The 13651-nt window shown below is 39.1% G+C and overlaps 1 protein-coding gene across 1 annotated transcript in view; it reads left to right on the top strand.

The window, feature by feature from the left end:
- FAM91A1 (family with sequence similarity 91 member A1) overlaps positions 1–10130 on the top strand; it is a 49210-nt gene extending 39080 nt beyond the window's left edge. Inside the window, exons 18-22 of the mRNA XM_007943428.1 lie at positions 5043–5192; positions 5897–6001; positions 6495–6618; positions 8304–8373; positions 9945–10130. Coding sequence (XP_007941619.1) covers positions 5043–5192; positions 5897–6001; positions 6495–6618; positions 8304–8373; positions 9945–10130 — 635 coding nt within the window. The remainder of the gene's footprint in view (positions 1–5042; positions 5193–5896; positions 6002–6494; positions 6619–8303; positions 8374–9944) is intronic.
- Positions 10131–13651: the final 3521 nt, after the last annotated feature.

The following is a 13651-nucleotide window of genomic DNA, read 5'->3' as shown; positions in this document are numbered from 1 at the left end:
CAGCTCTGTTTTGTTGGTGGTTATGAGATCTCTCCCTCTCTTCTCCCTTTTATTACTTGTAAGATAGAAGTTGAGGCAGGCCACACCCCAGGGAAACTCCCCTTGTGTTGAATCAGGGCTATGACCTGAGTAAAGGTGTTACATCCCACTCTAATTCCATTATAACTGATTGGCTAGTCACATCAGATCCCATCATGGGGGAAGATTACATCATTACATGACTAATAAATTACATTTTTCCAAACCACTGAGAATCATGGCTTACCAGGTTGACGTTTTGGGGGACATAATTCAATCTGTGACATTTCATCCTTTGGCCCCCTAAAATTCATGTCTTTGCCATGTGCAAACACTTTCACCCCATCATACTATCCTAAAAATGTTAAATCTAAGTCCAGATTCCTTCATAGGGCTAAATTTTTCTTCATTTCTGAATCTAGCCTATGAATTATCTGCTTCCAAAGTAGAGTTGTGGAACAGGCACAAGGTGGACATTTCCATTACAAATGGGAGAAATCAGAGTGAAAGAAGGGATAAGAGGTACCAAGCAAGTCCAGAACCTAGCAGAACAATTTGCAGTAGTGCTCAAAGCTTGAAAATAATCCCCTGTTCTCAGTCCATCTAGGTAGTGGCCCTGCCCTCCAGATTCTAGGTGTTGGCCTTGCTCTTTGAATTCTGTGTAGAATCCAAAATCCCTTGGCCCTGGGCTTCAGCCCTGTTTTCCAGTCCCCTGGGAGGGCAACTCTGCTCCCTTGACTTTGAGCAGACCCATTCTCCCAGTCTAGCTGAGTGGCAACCCCACCCTTCAGCCCTGGCAGACCCTGTTCTCCCCCATGGGCATGGCAACTCTTCCCCCTCAGCTTTGGGTAGTCGCTTTAGCCACACCCCCTGTCAACGGCAGCCCCAAACTCTCAGGCAAAGTTGGTGAAAATCTGACTCTGAAGGCTGGGAGGCTGTAGCCTCACCTTTGGAGACCCACAGACTGTGATTCCACCCTTTGAGACCCCAAGCTGTGGCCCTACTCTTTGAGAATGAAGCAGCACTGCTTCCCAGGCTCCATGTCTCTTCACTTCTGTTTCCTGGTTACTTGGCCTCTCGGCCCCTCAGGCCTCTTGAGTTAGCCTGGCCTCTGCCCGGCTTGGGCAAGTGTTAAAAAAGATCTTTAGCTCTACTGGTAAATGCGTCGAGGCACTCCACTCTGTTAGCAAGCTTCAGCATGAAAGTGCTTAGCTCTCTCACTCCATTGGTTGGCAAAATCTAGCTGTGTTGACAAGTGTCCAGAGGCACCCGTCTGCCATTGAAAGCCTCCTGTCCAGAGGCACTTAACTCTCCTGCTCCATGGATTGACTCCTGACTGTATTGCATGGGGCTCCTGGTTCTGTTGCTGCTATTTCTCTGCCTCTACTTCTCACTGTCTGCATCATCTCTGGTGTTGTAGCTCTCTTTACGTCCTTCTGAACTCTCACCAGTTACCATTTATGCCCATAATTCCATAATGCCTTTTCAAGGCAATCTAGGCACTTACTGTTGGGTACCTTAAAACTCTTCCAGCCTCTACTCATTACCCACTTCCAAAACCACGTCCGCATACAGGTATCTGCTAGAGCAGCCCCCCACTCATGATACTCATGATACCAAATTCTGTCTTAGTTCTCTAGTGCACCTGTAACAGAGGTAACACAAGTGAATGGCTTTAACAGATGACTTTATTCTTTCACAGTTTAGGAGGGTAGAAGTCCAAATTCAGCACACTAGCTGTAGGGGAAGGCTTTCTCTCTCTGTCAGTTCTGGGGGAAGGGCTTCACCTTCTTTCAAAATCTGTGTGCCAGGTGTCCCTTGGGATTGCCATGTGTCTTGGCACCAGTCTTCCCCTAAGTCTAGGAGGTTGTCAGCCCAGGGACCCCCAGTTCAAAGAATGTGCCCTGCTCCCAGTTCTTCTTTCTTGGTGGCCATGAAGTCCTTCCCCCTCTCCTCCCTTCTTTCTCTGTAAGATAAAGGGTGATGCAGGAAACTCTTCTTGTATCAGATTAAGGATGTGACCTGGGTAAGGATGTTGCATCCTATACTAATCCTCTTACAACTGATTGGCTGATTGCTTCAAATCACATCATGGGGGATGGTTACATCATTACATAACCACTGGATTACTTCACTATGTAACTGCCAGACCACTGAGAATCATGGCCCAAATTGACACATATTTTGGAGGGACACCATTCAGTCCATGATAGTATCCAAAGTGAAATTTACCTCCTCATTTTACAGATTAATCATTTTGCATATGTGTACAATGTATACATACAGACTGCTACTAGAACTTCAATGACTTCATATTTTAATTTTTTTTAGTCAGGTTTTATATTATTATTATTACTATTATTTTAGCTAATTTAGAACTGGATACTAATAAATATTTGTATACTACCTTAACATTTATAGATCACTCAGCATGTGTTTCCTGTTTCCACATTTATTTTTACAGTTATATTTTCCTTTTGCTGTTAGGATTTGGGTGAATGCAGGGTTTTGAGCTGTAATCATGTAAGCTAGGATCAAGGATGGCAGGGGAAAGTACTGTGTATTATTTTCTCTAGAATTGTGGGTGAACTAACCTACATTTGATGAAAGATAGAGAATTCCTGTGAAAGCAAGTTCTTTTTCCTTGTAGTAACATAGAAGAGAGCTTTTCAGTGTTGAATATGAAGAAACTGTGTTTTCAAAAGAAAAATTCCATCTGATTAAGACTTTGGTGTATTTATTTAGCACTTCTGTTTACTACTCCATGCAAAGCTGCTGTGCTGTCATCTAACCTGGTTTTAGAGCTGTATTACATGGATGTTAGAGCAGTGAATAGCTCAAGTAATTCAACTTACATGAAGTGATAGAAGAACTTCTGTTTTATCACAGTATTAGCCATTGCTGTCACCTACTTTATCAGCGTCATTGTCTTTTCACGGCTCGACTGCAGAAGCTTCATGTTTGAATGTAAATGCTTCTTTCTGTCTGTTAGGAATAAATGTGAAGAAACTTGAGTTTTCTCTTCCAAAGAGTATCCTCTATTCAGAAATAAATATTTTTTCTGAAACCAAACCTTGTCATTTAATCCTATAATACTTTATAAATTCTACATGAAAAAAATCATTGTCTGCCTGAAGATACAAAATAGTGGCAACAAGATCTTAAAATTTATAAAATCTCAAAAATTGATTAGTGAATTCTTTGCCTTGGGAGATTATTGTATGAATTTAAAAAAAAAAAAAAAAAAGAGGTATATTCATATTTGGGAAGGAGCCCTGGTGGTACTGTGGTTAAAACATTGGACTGCTAATCAAAAGGTGGGTGGTTCAAACCCACCAGCTGCTCCACAGGAGAGAGATGAGGCAATCTGCTTCCATAAAGATTTACAGCCCGGGAAACCCTGTGGGGCAGTTCTACTCTGTCCTTTGGGCCACTGTGAGTTGGAATTGACTCGATGGCAGTGAATTTGGTTTGGTTTTCGTATTTAGGTAGCAGAAAAAAATAAACTGTTGCCATTAAGTTTATTCTGACTCGTAGCAACCCTGAAGGACAGAGCAGAACTTCCCCATAGGCTTCCAAGGCCATAAATCGGTACAGAAGCAAACAGTCGTGTCTTTCTCCTGCAAATCAGCTGGTAGGTTTAAACCACATATTTTGGTTAGCAGCTGAGTGTTTTAACCCTTGTGCTACCAGGGCTCATTTGGGTATAAAATATCTGTATAACTTCACACATTTATGAGGACTTGAGATAATCACTAATTGATTAGAGATATAGTTGTAAGTATATTGTTAGCTATAGATTCAATATGAATAATTGCACTTTTTCTGAAGTTGAAAGAACATGTAATGTGTATTTAATAAATTTCCTAGTCTACTCTCCAAGTAAGTATTTGAGACAAACTGGAAACACAGAGAAACCTGGAGAATGTACCACTGATGGCCCCTCTTTTTTCTTTTTTAAAAATTTTTATTATTATTTTTTATTGTGAACGGTGAAAATTTACAGAGCAAATTCACTTTCCATATAGCAGTTCACATACACTTTGTCTCATGACATGACATTGACCACAATTTACCACAATGCTGATGGGGCCCCTCTTAGCTTACATAAAAACACATAACTTGTTCTCATACAACAAATGCCTCCTGGAAACTGTAATTACATTATATGTGCACAACATCCTTTTGCATTCACAGATACTTCATCATTGAAATGAATCTTGATAGATAAAAATAAGTTGTTATTGTTAGGTACCATTGAGTCGGCTCCAACTCATAGTGACCCTGTGCACAGCAGAATGAAACACTGCCCGGTCCTGTGCCAGCCTCACAATCCTTGCTGTACTCGAGCTCATCATTGCAGCCACTGTATCAGTCCATCTCGTTGAGGGTCTTCCCCTTCTTCGCTGACCTTCCCCTTGACCAAGCATGATGTCCTTCTCCAGGGAATGTTCCCTTCTGACAGCATGACCAAAGTAGGTGAGATGAAGTCTGGCCATTCTCACTTCCAAGGAGCATTCTGGCTGTACTTCTTCCAGGACAGATTGGTTTGTTCTTTTGGCAGTCCATGGAACCTTCGGTGTTCTTCGCCAACACCACACCTCAAAAGCTCTTCTTCGGTCTTCCTTATTCATTGTCCAGCTCTCATATACATAGGAGGCGATTGAAAATACCATGACTTGGGTTAGGTGCATATTAGTCTTTAAGGAGACATCTTTGTTAGGTGCATATTAGTCTTTAAGGAGACATCTTTGCTCTTCAGCACTTCAAAGAAGTCTTTTCCAGCAGATTTGCCCAGTACAATACATTGTCTGATGTCTTGACTACTGCTTCCATTGGTGTTGATTGTACAACCAAGTAATATGAAATCTTAACAATTTCAGTCTTTTCTCCATTTATAGATAAAAGTATAAACCAGTATAAAAGTAGTTCTAAGAATTGTTTAACAAAGGAAAAGCATATTTAAGTGTTTGGTGTTCTGTTCCAAGACTGTTCACTGAACTGTATCAATTCTTTGTTCTTAGAGTTTACTCGTGTCAATATGGGTGTTCATAAAGCATTACAAGTCTTAAGGACCAAAGTGGACTTGCAGCATTTCTGTGGCTATGTCACCATGCTGAATGCTTCTAGTCAACTTGCAAGTAGAAAACTCAGTGACGCTTCAGATGAGAGAGGTTAGTCAGCACCTTGTTTTGAATGGAAATAATTGGTTTTGAGTTTAACGTAATCTTAATCTGACTGTGGGTTTCCATGGGGATGGTCGTGTGGAAGACATATAGAAGTGGTTTGAACAGAAGCTAGGATATCAGCTAAGATATTTCAGTAATGATCTCAGCAAAAGTCTAAGCTTGTGTTTTACGTTTTCCGTCTTGGTTATGTTAGGCCAGGGTTTCTTCGTGTCTGCAGTATTTATACTTTGAGCTGGTTGGTTCTCTGTTAGAGGAGGCTGTGCATGCATCGTGGGATATACAGCATCCTTCAGTAACAGTACCATCCTCCTCCTCTGGTCATGATGACCCAGCACATCTTCAGATAGTGCCAGTGTCCCCTGGGAACAAGATTGCCCCAACTAAGAACCATGGCATTAGGGCAAAGACTGTTCATTTTCTTCCTCATTATCATTACTATGCCCGAAGTCCTCTTTATGGACTTAACTGACAATTTATTGATATAATCCACCCAAATGTCTCCTCCACACCACCCCAAAGAGCCGTAATCAATGATGCTCTTTTCTGCTATACCCGCCAGTCTCAGAACTGTTATAACATTGCCTCTCAGCAGCCATTCCCACGGGATCAGATTGGCATATGAGATATTTATTGACAATTTATGCTGGCTTCTAGAACCCTAACGTTGTGTGTGTCCTCTGAATTACAAGGAGAACCTGATTTGGCTTCTGGCTCAGATGTAAATGGGAGCACAGAGTCATTTGAAATGGTCATTGAGGAAGTGACTATAGATTCAACAATGAAGCAAAACTCTGGTAAGACTTTAAAAGTTATTTGTAATCTTATTAGACTGCTTTCTGAATTTTAGCTTTTCTGTTAAGTCATTTGGATGTCACTCGTCTGTTTTTATTATCCATAATGGACCTTTTATAGGCATTTTCTTAGAAATTTTTTGTACATTGGGAAGTTTTATAAAAATACCTGAAAATAATGGCTCGACTTTCATTATTCCTGTATTAAGTATTTTGGTCTGTTCTCTCATATTGTAGATGTCTTGTAATATCCTTTCTGGGCAGAAGACTACTTTGTGCATCTGTTGAATACTTTTTCCCCAGAAACATGTACATACTCCAAAAATACTGATCCTATTTCAAATATTCAGTGGCCTCCTCTGAGCCCTTCCCCTGCCAAACCTCTTGGTGGATAGCACTTGGGCAGGAGGAAGCGGTGGACCTCAGGCTAAGAACCCTAGTCAGTAGTGAGAGGCCCATGTCGGTTACAATAATGCGCTTACGTGTCCTCTTATAGCTGCTACAACAGAAGCGGATTGGGTTCCTCTCGAATTGTGCTTTGGAATTCCACTCTTTAGTTCTGAGTTAAATCAGAAAGTTTGTAGGAAAATTGCTACACATGGCCTTTGCAGAAAAGAGAGGTGAGTATGTATTTATTGTCATCTTTTTATCTCCTAGGTTTTTTTTAAAACCAAGTAGTTACTGTATCTTACTTTCTTTTGTTCCAAACAGAGTAATTACTTGTATATATTTGTTGATTGAATGAAAACTGCTAGTTTAAAGGATTTGAACTTAAGTAGATCAGAAATAAGGCACACAGAAACATTTTAGGCATAATGTTTTGGGTAATTACAATTAATAGTATATTTACTTATTTACCCAGTTTCCACGAGTGTGGTAAAATGGTCATGTGTATGGAATATGATCCTAGTATTTTTAATATATAACTGTTCACAGAAAATTCCTCTTGTGTACTTTTCCTTCTCGCCTTTTTTAAAAAACTTTTTATTTATTTTGTTTTTGTGGTTGAGAATATACACAGCACGACATACACCAATTCAGCAGTCCCTGCATGTGCCACTCAGTGACTCTGATGACATTCTCTGAGTTGTGCAGCCATCCTCCTCATCCTCCTTTTCTGGGTTGTTCCTGCCCCAGTCGCCTTCTTAGGTTCCTGTCTCATCTTTTGAGTTGCTGTTATCAATTCGATCCCATAAAATTGTTCTTAAAAGAGCATAGTGCTAAAGGCAGACATTCTTTACTAGTTAAGCTAAACTGTTGTTTAGTTTTTGTTTTTTTGTTTTGAGAAGACTGCAGGGGATATTTTTGGTTTAAGGTTTAAAGATTATTTCAGGGCAGTAGTTTCAGGGGTTCATCTCATCTTCATGGCTCTAAGAAGTCTAGAGTCCATGAGAATTTGAAGTGCTGTTCTATATATTCCCCCTTTTGATCCAATTCTGGTCTCAAGGCAAAGGAGGCAGTTCTTCATGGAGGCAATTAACCACACACACTTAAGTTATGTTGATAGTAATTATCTCTTGCAGTGGGTTTCCATATTTTCTTCACTCTGCGCATTTTCTAAAATAGGCATGTATTATCAGAAACGACATGTAGGTTTTATCTCATATGGCAATCTGTCCTCATGGGAATGGCTGCTAAGAGGCAATGTTGTAACAGTTCTGAGACTGGCGGGGTTAGCAGAAAAGAACATCATTGAATATGGTTGTCTTTGGGGTGGTGTGGAGGAGACATTTAGGTGGATTATATCATTATATCAGAACATGGCAGTGCTCAACTGACAAATACTTTTAACATCCATCCTCTGAAAAAATAACATACATGGAAAAGGGGAAATACTATAAAATTGTAAAGATCACCATTATAATTGTTAACATTTTACATATTTTAAATTAAAAGATTTAATTTGGGTGAGATGATGAGTGTTAAATTTTATCAGGTTGTAGTTTTAAATTGATCTGGATATTTGACATTTGTTTCATAGGTGCCATCCCTCAAAGTGCCTAAGTCTTCACTTTCAGTTTTCTTTCAGTTAATAGTTTATATCTGATAATAACTTCGTCTTTTTTACCCAGTAACTTTTCTGCTTTGGGTAGTACATGTTGTTTCATTCATTATGTATTATTATTACTAAACCATGCAGAAATTTTATTGACCAGAAGCATTGGAGTTGTTTTTCAGAGAATTTGGTGTTTAGTAGGATATATATACACACATATATAAATGTATTTAATTGCTAAAATTAAACTGTTGTGAGATATTCGTTGTCATTGTACTTATTTTTATCTGCCTTTTCCCCTTTTTCCAGCCTTCAAAACCTCTTACATTCCAGTAGAAAACTCTCTCTACAAGTCCTTAACTTTGTTCACTCATTCCAGGTAACAAAAGATCCCGTGTTTTATAGCACCTTATAGTCTATCAGACATTTCTGTGTTTGTTTTTAAGTCTCCACAACAGCAGCACATGAAAGAAGTATTATCTTCATTTTATAAATAAAGCTTCTGGGATTCATAGTTGACAGGCTTGCACATGATGCCACTGGCCAGCTCTTCTGTCTGCAGCTTGGGGCCTTATTCTGTACCATGCTTCATTCAGCAGAAATGTGCCAGGCAACTCCTGTGGCCACCATGTGCAAGGGCTGGTTCTCAGGTGTGGCACACTTTGCTTAATACAACTGCGCTGTGGGTAGTGAAGGCCAGTGCTCGGTATCCTTTGTCCTTTCTGCCCCCTGAAGGAAAGAAAGGATGCTCTAGACTTGGTATGTAGATAGACTCTTCGAATGGAACAGTTATGTTCAGAATATATGATCCAGCATTAGGAAATGTTCAGTTTTTTGAAGTTTTGTTTCATTCACCATTCATTAAATATGCACATCACTCTGTGCCAGACCCTGTACCAGGTGCTGGGGAAACAGTGATGTAGGAGACACTAAGGTAGCTGACAGTGTTATATGAAGGAGACTAATTAAGTCAACGTTAAAACATGTAAATGATTACAGATTTTGGTAAGTGCATTGAAGGAGTCAAATGATGGCGAAGCCAAAAAAAAAAAAAAAAAAAAAAAACAGAAAAACCTGCCATTCCAACTCATAGTGAGACTGTAAGACAGAGTAGAACTGCTCCATAGAGTTTCCAAGGCTGTAAATCTTTACAGAAGCAGACAGCCTTGTCTTTTTCCCGCAGAGCGTCTGGTGGGTTCTAACCACTGACTTTTGGTTACTAGCCCAATGGTTTAACCACAGCACTACCAGAGCTTCTATAATCCAAAGACAGACCTAATTTAAATAGATACAGAGATGATATATAAGCTGAAACCTAAAGGATGGAAAAGCGTATTCCAGGCAGGGTTTGGTAGCAGATCCTGTGTCAAGAGAGTACTTGGTGTGCCAGGAAATGAAAGAATGCCAGTGGTGAGGTTGAGGGGGAGGGGCTTGTGGAGTATATGAAAGAGCTTGGGTTTTATGCTGAGTGCAGTGAGAAGCTATTAAAGGCTTTTAAACAGGAGAGAGCCATGTGACTTCTGATTGACTGTTTTAAGCTATTAGTTACTATTTGGAGAATAAATTAGAAAGGGGAAAGAGGGGAAGCAGGATCAGTCAGGAGGCTGTTGTGGTTGTCAAGTGAGAGACAGACATTGGTAGCTGAGTACTCTTCTCCATTAGAAAAACATTTGCACGTATCCATAATGGGGTGTGTTAAGTACATATACACTTATACTGATTGATTACTTTTATTCTAAAAATATACAAAAAGAAATTGTGTAAGAATGCAGTAAATCAGTAACTAGAGAAATGCTAATGCTGTTTTCATTCCCTTCTTAATGATGCCCCTGAACCTAAGTGGGAAAAGGGTCCTTGCTCAGGTCTTCAGGGTCCCTCTTTCTCATTAGCTGTATGCAGTGGTTTTACTTGATATTGACTGGAATTTTCTCACATTTCTTCATCTCTTAGGAAAGTGCTTCAACACTGGATATTCACGGTGAGGCTAGTTTCCCAAGTTTGTTTTCACAGTCGTCGTATGCCGATGCGGGAGTTCCACTTCCAGCCAAGAACTTGATATTCAAAGATGGAATCCTGTCAGAGTGGAGTGGACGGTCACCGTCCTCACTTCTTATAGCGAACCTCCATTTGCAATAATTTGGTTGCAGCCTTCGTCGCTCCCACGTTCTGCCTCTTTCTTTCTCAGCTTTAGCTTTATAGGGCCAGCCCCTAGACAGCATCCTGCTGCTGCAGTGCAGTTCATGCTCCAGTGATGTTCAAAGTTTGGGGAACATGGTGATGTTTGCTGAAGTTTTGTTCATTTTTGCACATCCTAATGCAACAAAGAGCTTCTGAGCAACCAGCACTATACTTTGTACCTTGAGACAATCTGCATTTCTTTTATAAAACTGAAGACATACTTTATAGCTTTCTGATGACTGTGTGTTTATAAGCAGTCACTACGAATATTGCAGTGGTAATTTTATATGTTAGTTTATCAAACATAAACCTTGTTTAATTTTATATTTTGTTACCTACATTCTAGGGGATCATGGGAAGAGATGGAACTCTTCCTCTGAAAAAGGTTTCTTGATACTTAAATTAGCAAAACTGTACAACAGTGAACATCCAGTACCAAGAGATGATATGATGGGCATTAAGAGTACCTGTGGACGTCTATAAATTACGTACCTCAGTTGAGCAGTGTTGAAGGTGTGTAAGTCAGCATAGTTACCTGTAACTTAACCTTGACTTACACGGTTGTAATGATTCATTGACATCTTACAAAAAGCTTTGGAAAACATTCTATTTTTAAACAGTGTTTGTATGTGGATTTCTGTTGTCACTCACTTTGGGCTTTATATTTTTCATAGAGTCTTTACAGAAAAATCAGTTATTTTCCCTCCACTTTAGTAGCTGTGGCTGCTGCATGTCTTCACCCAATTTTTGTTTAGTAGCTGTACCAATGAATTGTTATGAAACTGAATTTGATGTTTTCAAACCAAGAGTTGTGATTTAGGTCAGAATTACGCATTAGAAGCACTACGGCTCTGTCTTCTGATCAGAACACTCTAATAATAAGCCTGCTGTGAAGACACATTCTTAAACAATCTGGATCTTAAATTTATGTGTGTAGTTTCTGAGGATAAGGAAAAATTGAGTAATTTCTAAGTGTTTCTTGGGCCATTGATCCTTTTAGTATCTCAAACGTTAATTAGAATAATTGGAATCACTTTTTAGATTTTTCAGGTTACCTTCCTTAGGAAGTTTGTGCAGTGTTAACATTGAGTTTAGCTCCTCTAGAGTAATAATTGTTTGCTAGTTTAAAACTGTAACCAAACTAACTGGTCAGGTAGTGTGTATCTAAAACACTTAAAGCATTAGAAAGTTTGGGAATGTTGTAAACATTTTTTGCTGATAATTTTTTGTTGTTTATAGAACTGATATTTGTGTATTTAACATACTTCTGGAAATACATGCCTTTCTTAAAACTGTTAAGCTAACCATGCATTCAGTACCGTGGCCTATCTGTAGAACTGAGTATTCTGGACCAGGCTACCTGTGGCACAGCCCGTGCTGCGTTTGGGATAAGTGGAGTAATGTTTAGTTTTCTGCTTTGTCGTATATGAGGTAGAAACCGAGTGTATGTTATAAATGTTTGTGTACAAGAGGAAAAATACATACCAATATTAATTTCTTATGACTGTGAACTACTCACTGAGTTTTCCACTAATTGATACTATACATTCCTAGTGCTGTTAGATGTGTATGGAACTTCTACAGTTTTTCAGCTGAAAGTTGTAAAGTACTTCATTTGATCAAAGTTTTTTAATCTCATTTTCATTTGCTTTGTTCAGAATAGCTGTAGTTATTTTATTTATTCATGTATTAACAATCTTAAGTCTAATGGAATGACATGCACCCTAATAAAGAATGAATATTTGTAGTTGTTGGCAGTGAGCCTAGTTGTTGATGAATTTTAAAGCATAAAATATGAGAATGATAAGCTGCTTGCTATGTTTCCTTTGAGAGAGAGATAATGGAGGAAAAAAATGAACCTAATAAGATCATGAATTTTAGAGAAAGTATTTAAAAATGTGTCAGTTTGGTTTGTATGTAAGGAGAGATTGTCTGATTTCGGACGGATGCTCATACTCACAGGGAGGGAGGATCGCGTCGTGGTAGCAAAGTGTAAGGCCTGCTGCTCTTTGTGTTCACTTTGTGAATTTGTCTTATTTCATTCATACTTTAACTCATGTAGAAATGCATCTCTTAAATCCTCAGCGTGTGGGTCCAGTTCAGTGAAAAGGTAAATCTATAAAGTTTTGTTATTTGCCAAAGATGGTTCACTAAATAATTATATCCAGCTTTTTTTTTTTTTTTTCCCAAATGTTTAAAGTGATTCATTTGACTTCATGCCCCCTTCTCCCTGTCCCCTGCCCTTTAGTGTAGCTTCAACCACAGCAGACATTCTTTGGACACAAAGAAGAGCGAACATCAACAGAGACAGGGAAATTAGTGTGGTACGTTTGCACCTCTCCAGTGGGTCTGAAGAAATGCTACTTTATGTCATTTCTTAAAGAGAATAGTCATCTGATTTTCTTAATGTTTTCTTTTTTAATAAGTAATCAGTTGATTTTGTATTTCTTTTTGAGGGAATGTTGGTTTCTATTAATATTTTTCATTTTCTCTGCCACTCATGTTTCTGTTTTATGTTCAGTGTTTCAAATAGAGTTTGTATTTAAAGATATAAAGTACCAAAACTGTAGCTGAGTACAGTGAATTGTTTTCTGGTATGATGTTAATATTATGCAATGAAGTGTATAAAAGTGTTGTCAATTTGATTATTGACACATATAACATGTTTACAAATAAACTGTGGTGTTGATCAATAACTGAAAATGTGTATAATCTTCTGTAAGTCCCTTTTAAAGTTTTAAGCATGCCATGCTTTCTCTGCTGGTTTTTCATAGATACATGATTCTATACTATAAATGATATGTAAATGGTATAAAATATATATAAATGTTATTTGCTAATAACCTTTTTATTTTGGAATAATTTTAGATTTACAGAAGAGTTGCAAAGGTAGTCCAGAGATGGCTGTAGGCCCTTCCCTTAGCTGCTTCTCATGGTAACACCTTACGTACATGGCACTTTGGTCAAAGCTCAGCAGCTCGCTTTGCTCCAGTACTATTGACTCAATGACAGGCTTGATCTGGTTTTCACCAGTTTTTCTCCTAGTGCCTTTTCTCTCTCCGGGGGTCCAATCCAGGATGCCACGTCACAGTTAGCTTTCAACGCCTCCTGTGTTGTCTCCAGCTGTGACAGTTTCTCGGTCTTTGTTGACCTTGATCCTTTTGGAGAGCACTCTCAGTTCCTTTGTGGGATGTCACCTGTGTGGGGTTACCTGGTGTTTTCTCGTCATGAGATTGAGATTGTACTTTTTCAGGAAGAAACTAAAGGGTGACACACCCTTCTCTGTGACTCTGGGGTCCATGATGTGGATGTGTGTTACGGGGGATGGGCCTTCTCTGAACAGTGCTGTCTGCTGGGTCTCTTCCAGTGCTACTGTTTTTTCCATGTCCATTCTTTCTTTGGAAATGAGCCACTAAGCCCACACTCCAGGGGAGAAATTAAGCTCCACCTTCTGGAGTCAGAGTATCTACATAGAAAAT

The sequence above is a fragment of the Orycteropus afer genome, unplaced genomic scaffold (assembly GCF_000298275.1).
Source record: "Orycteropus afer afer isolate SDZICR_OR568_19922 unplaced genomic scaffold, OryAfe1.0 scaffold00106, whole genome shotgun sequence".
In the NCBI taxonomy this organism is placed as follows: domain Eukaryota; kingdom Metazoa; phylum Chordata; class Mammalia; order Tubulidentata; family Orycteropodidae; genus Orycteropus; species Orycteropus afer.
This window is presented reverse-complemented; position numbering and strand designations above follow the sequence as displayed.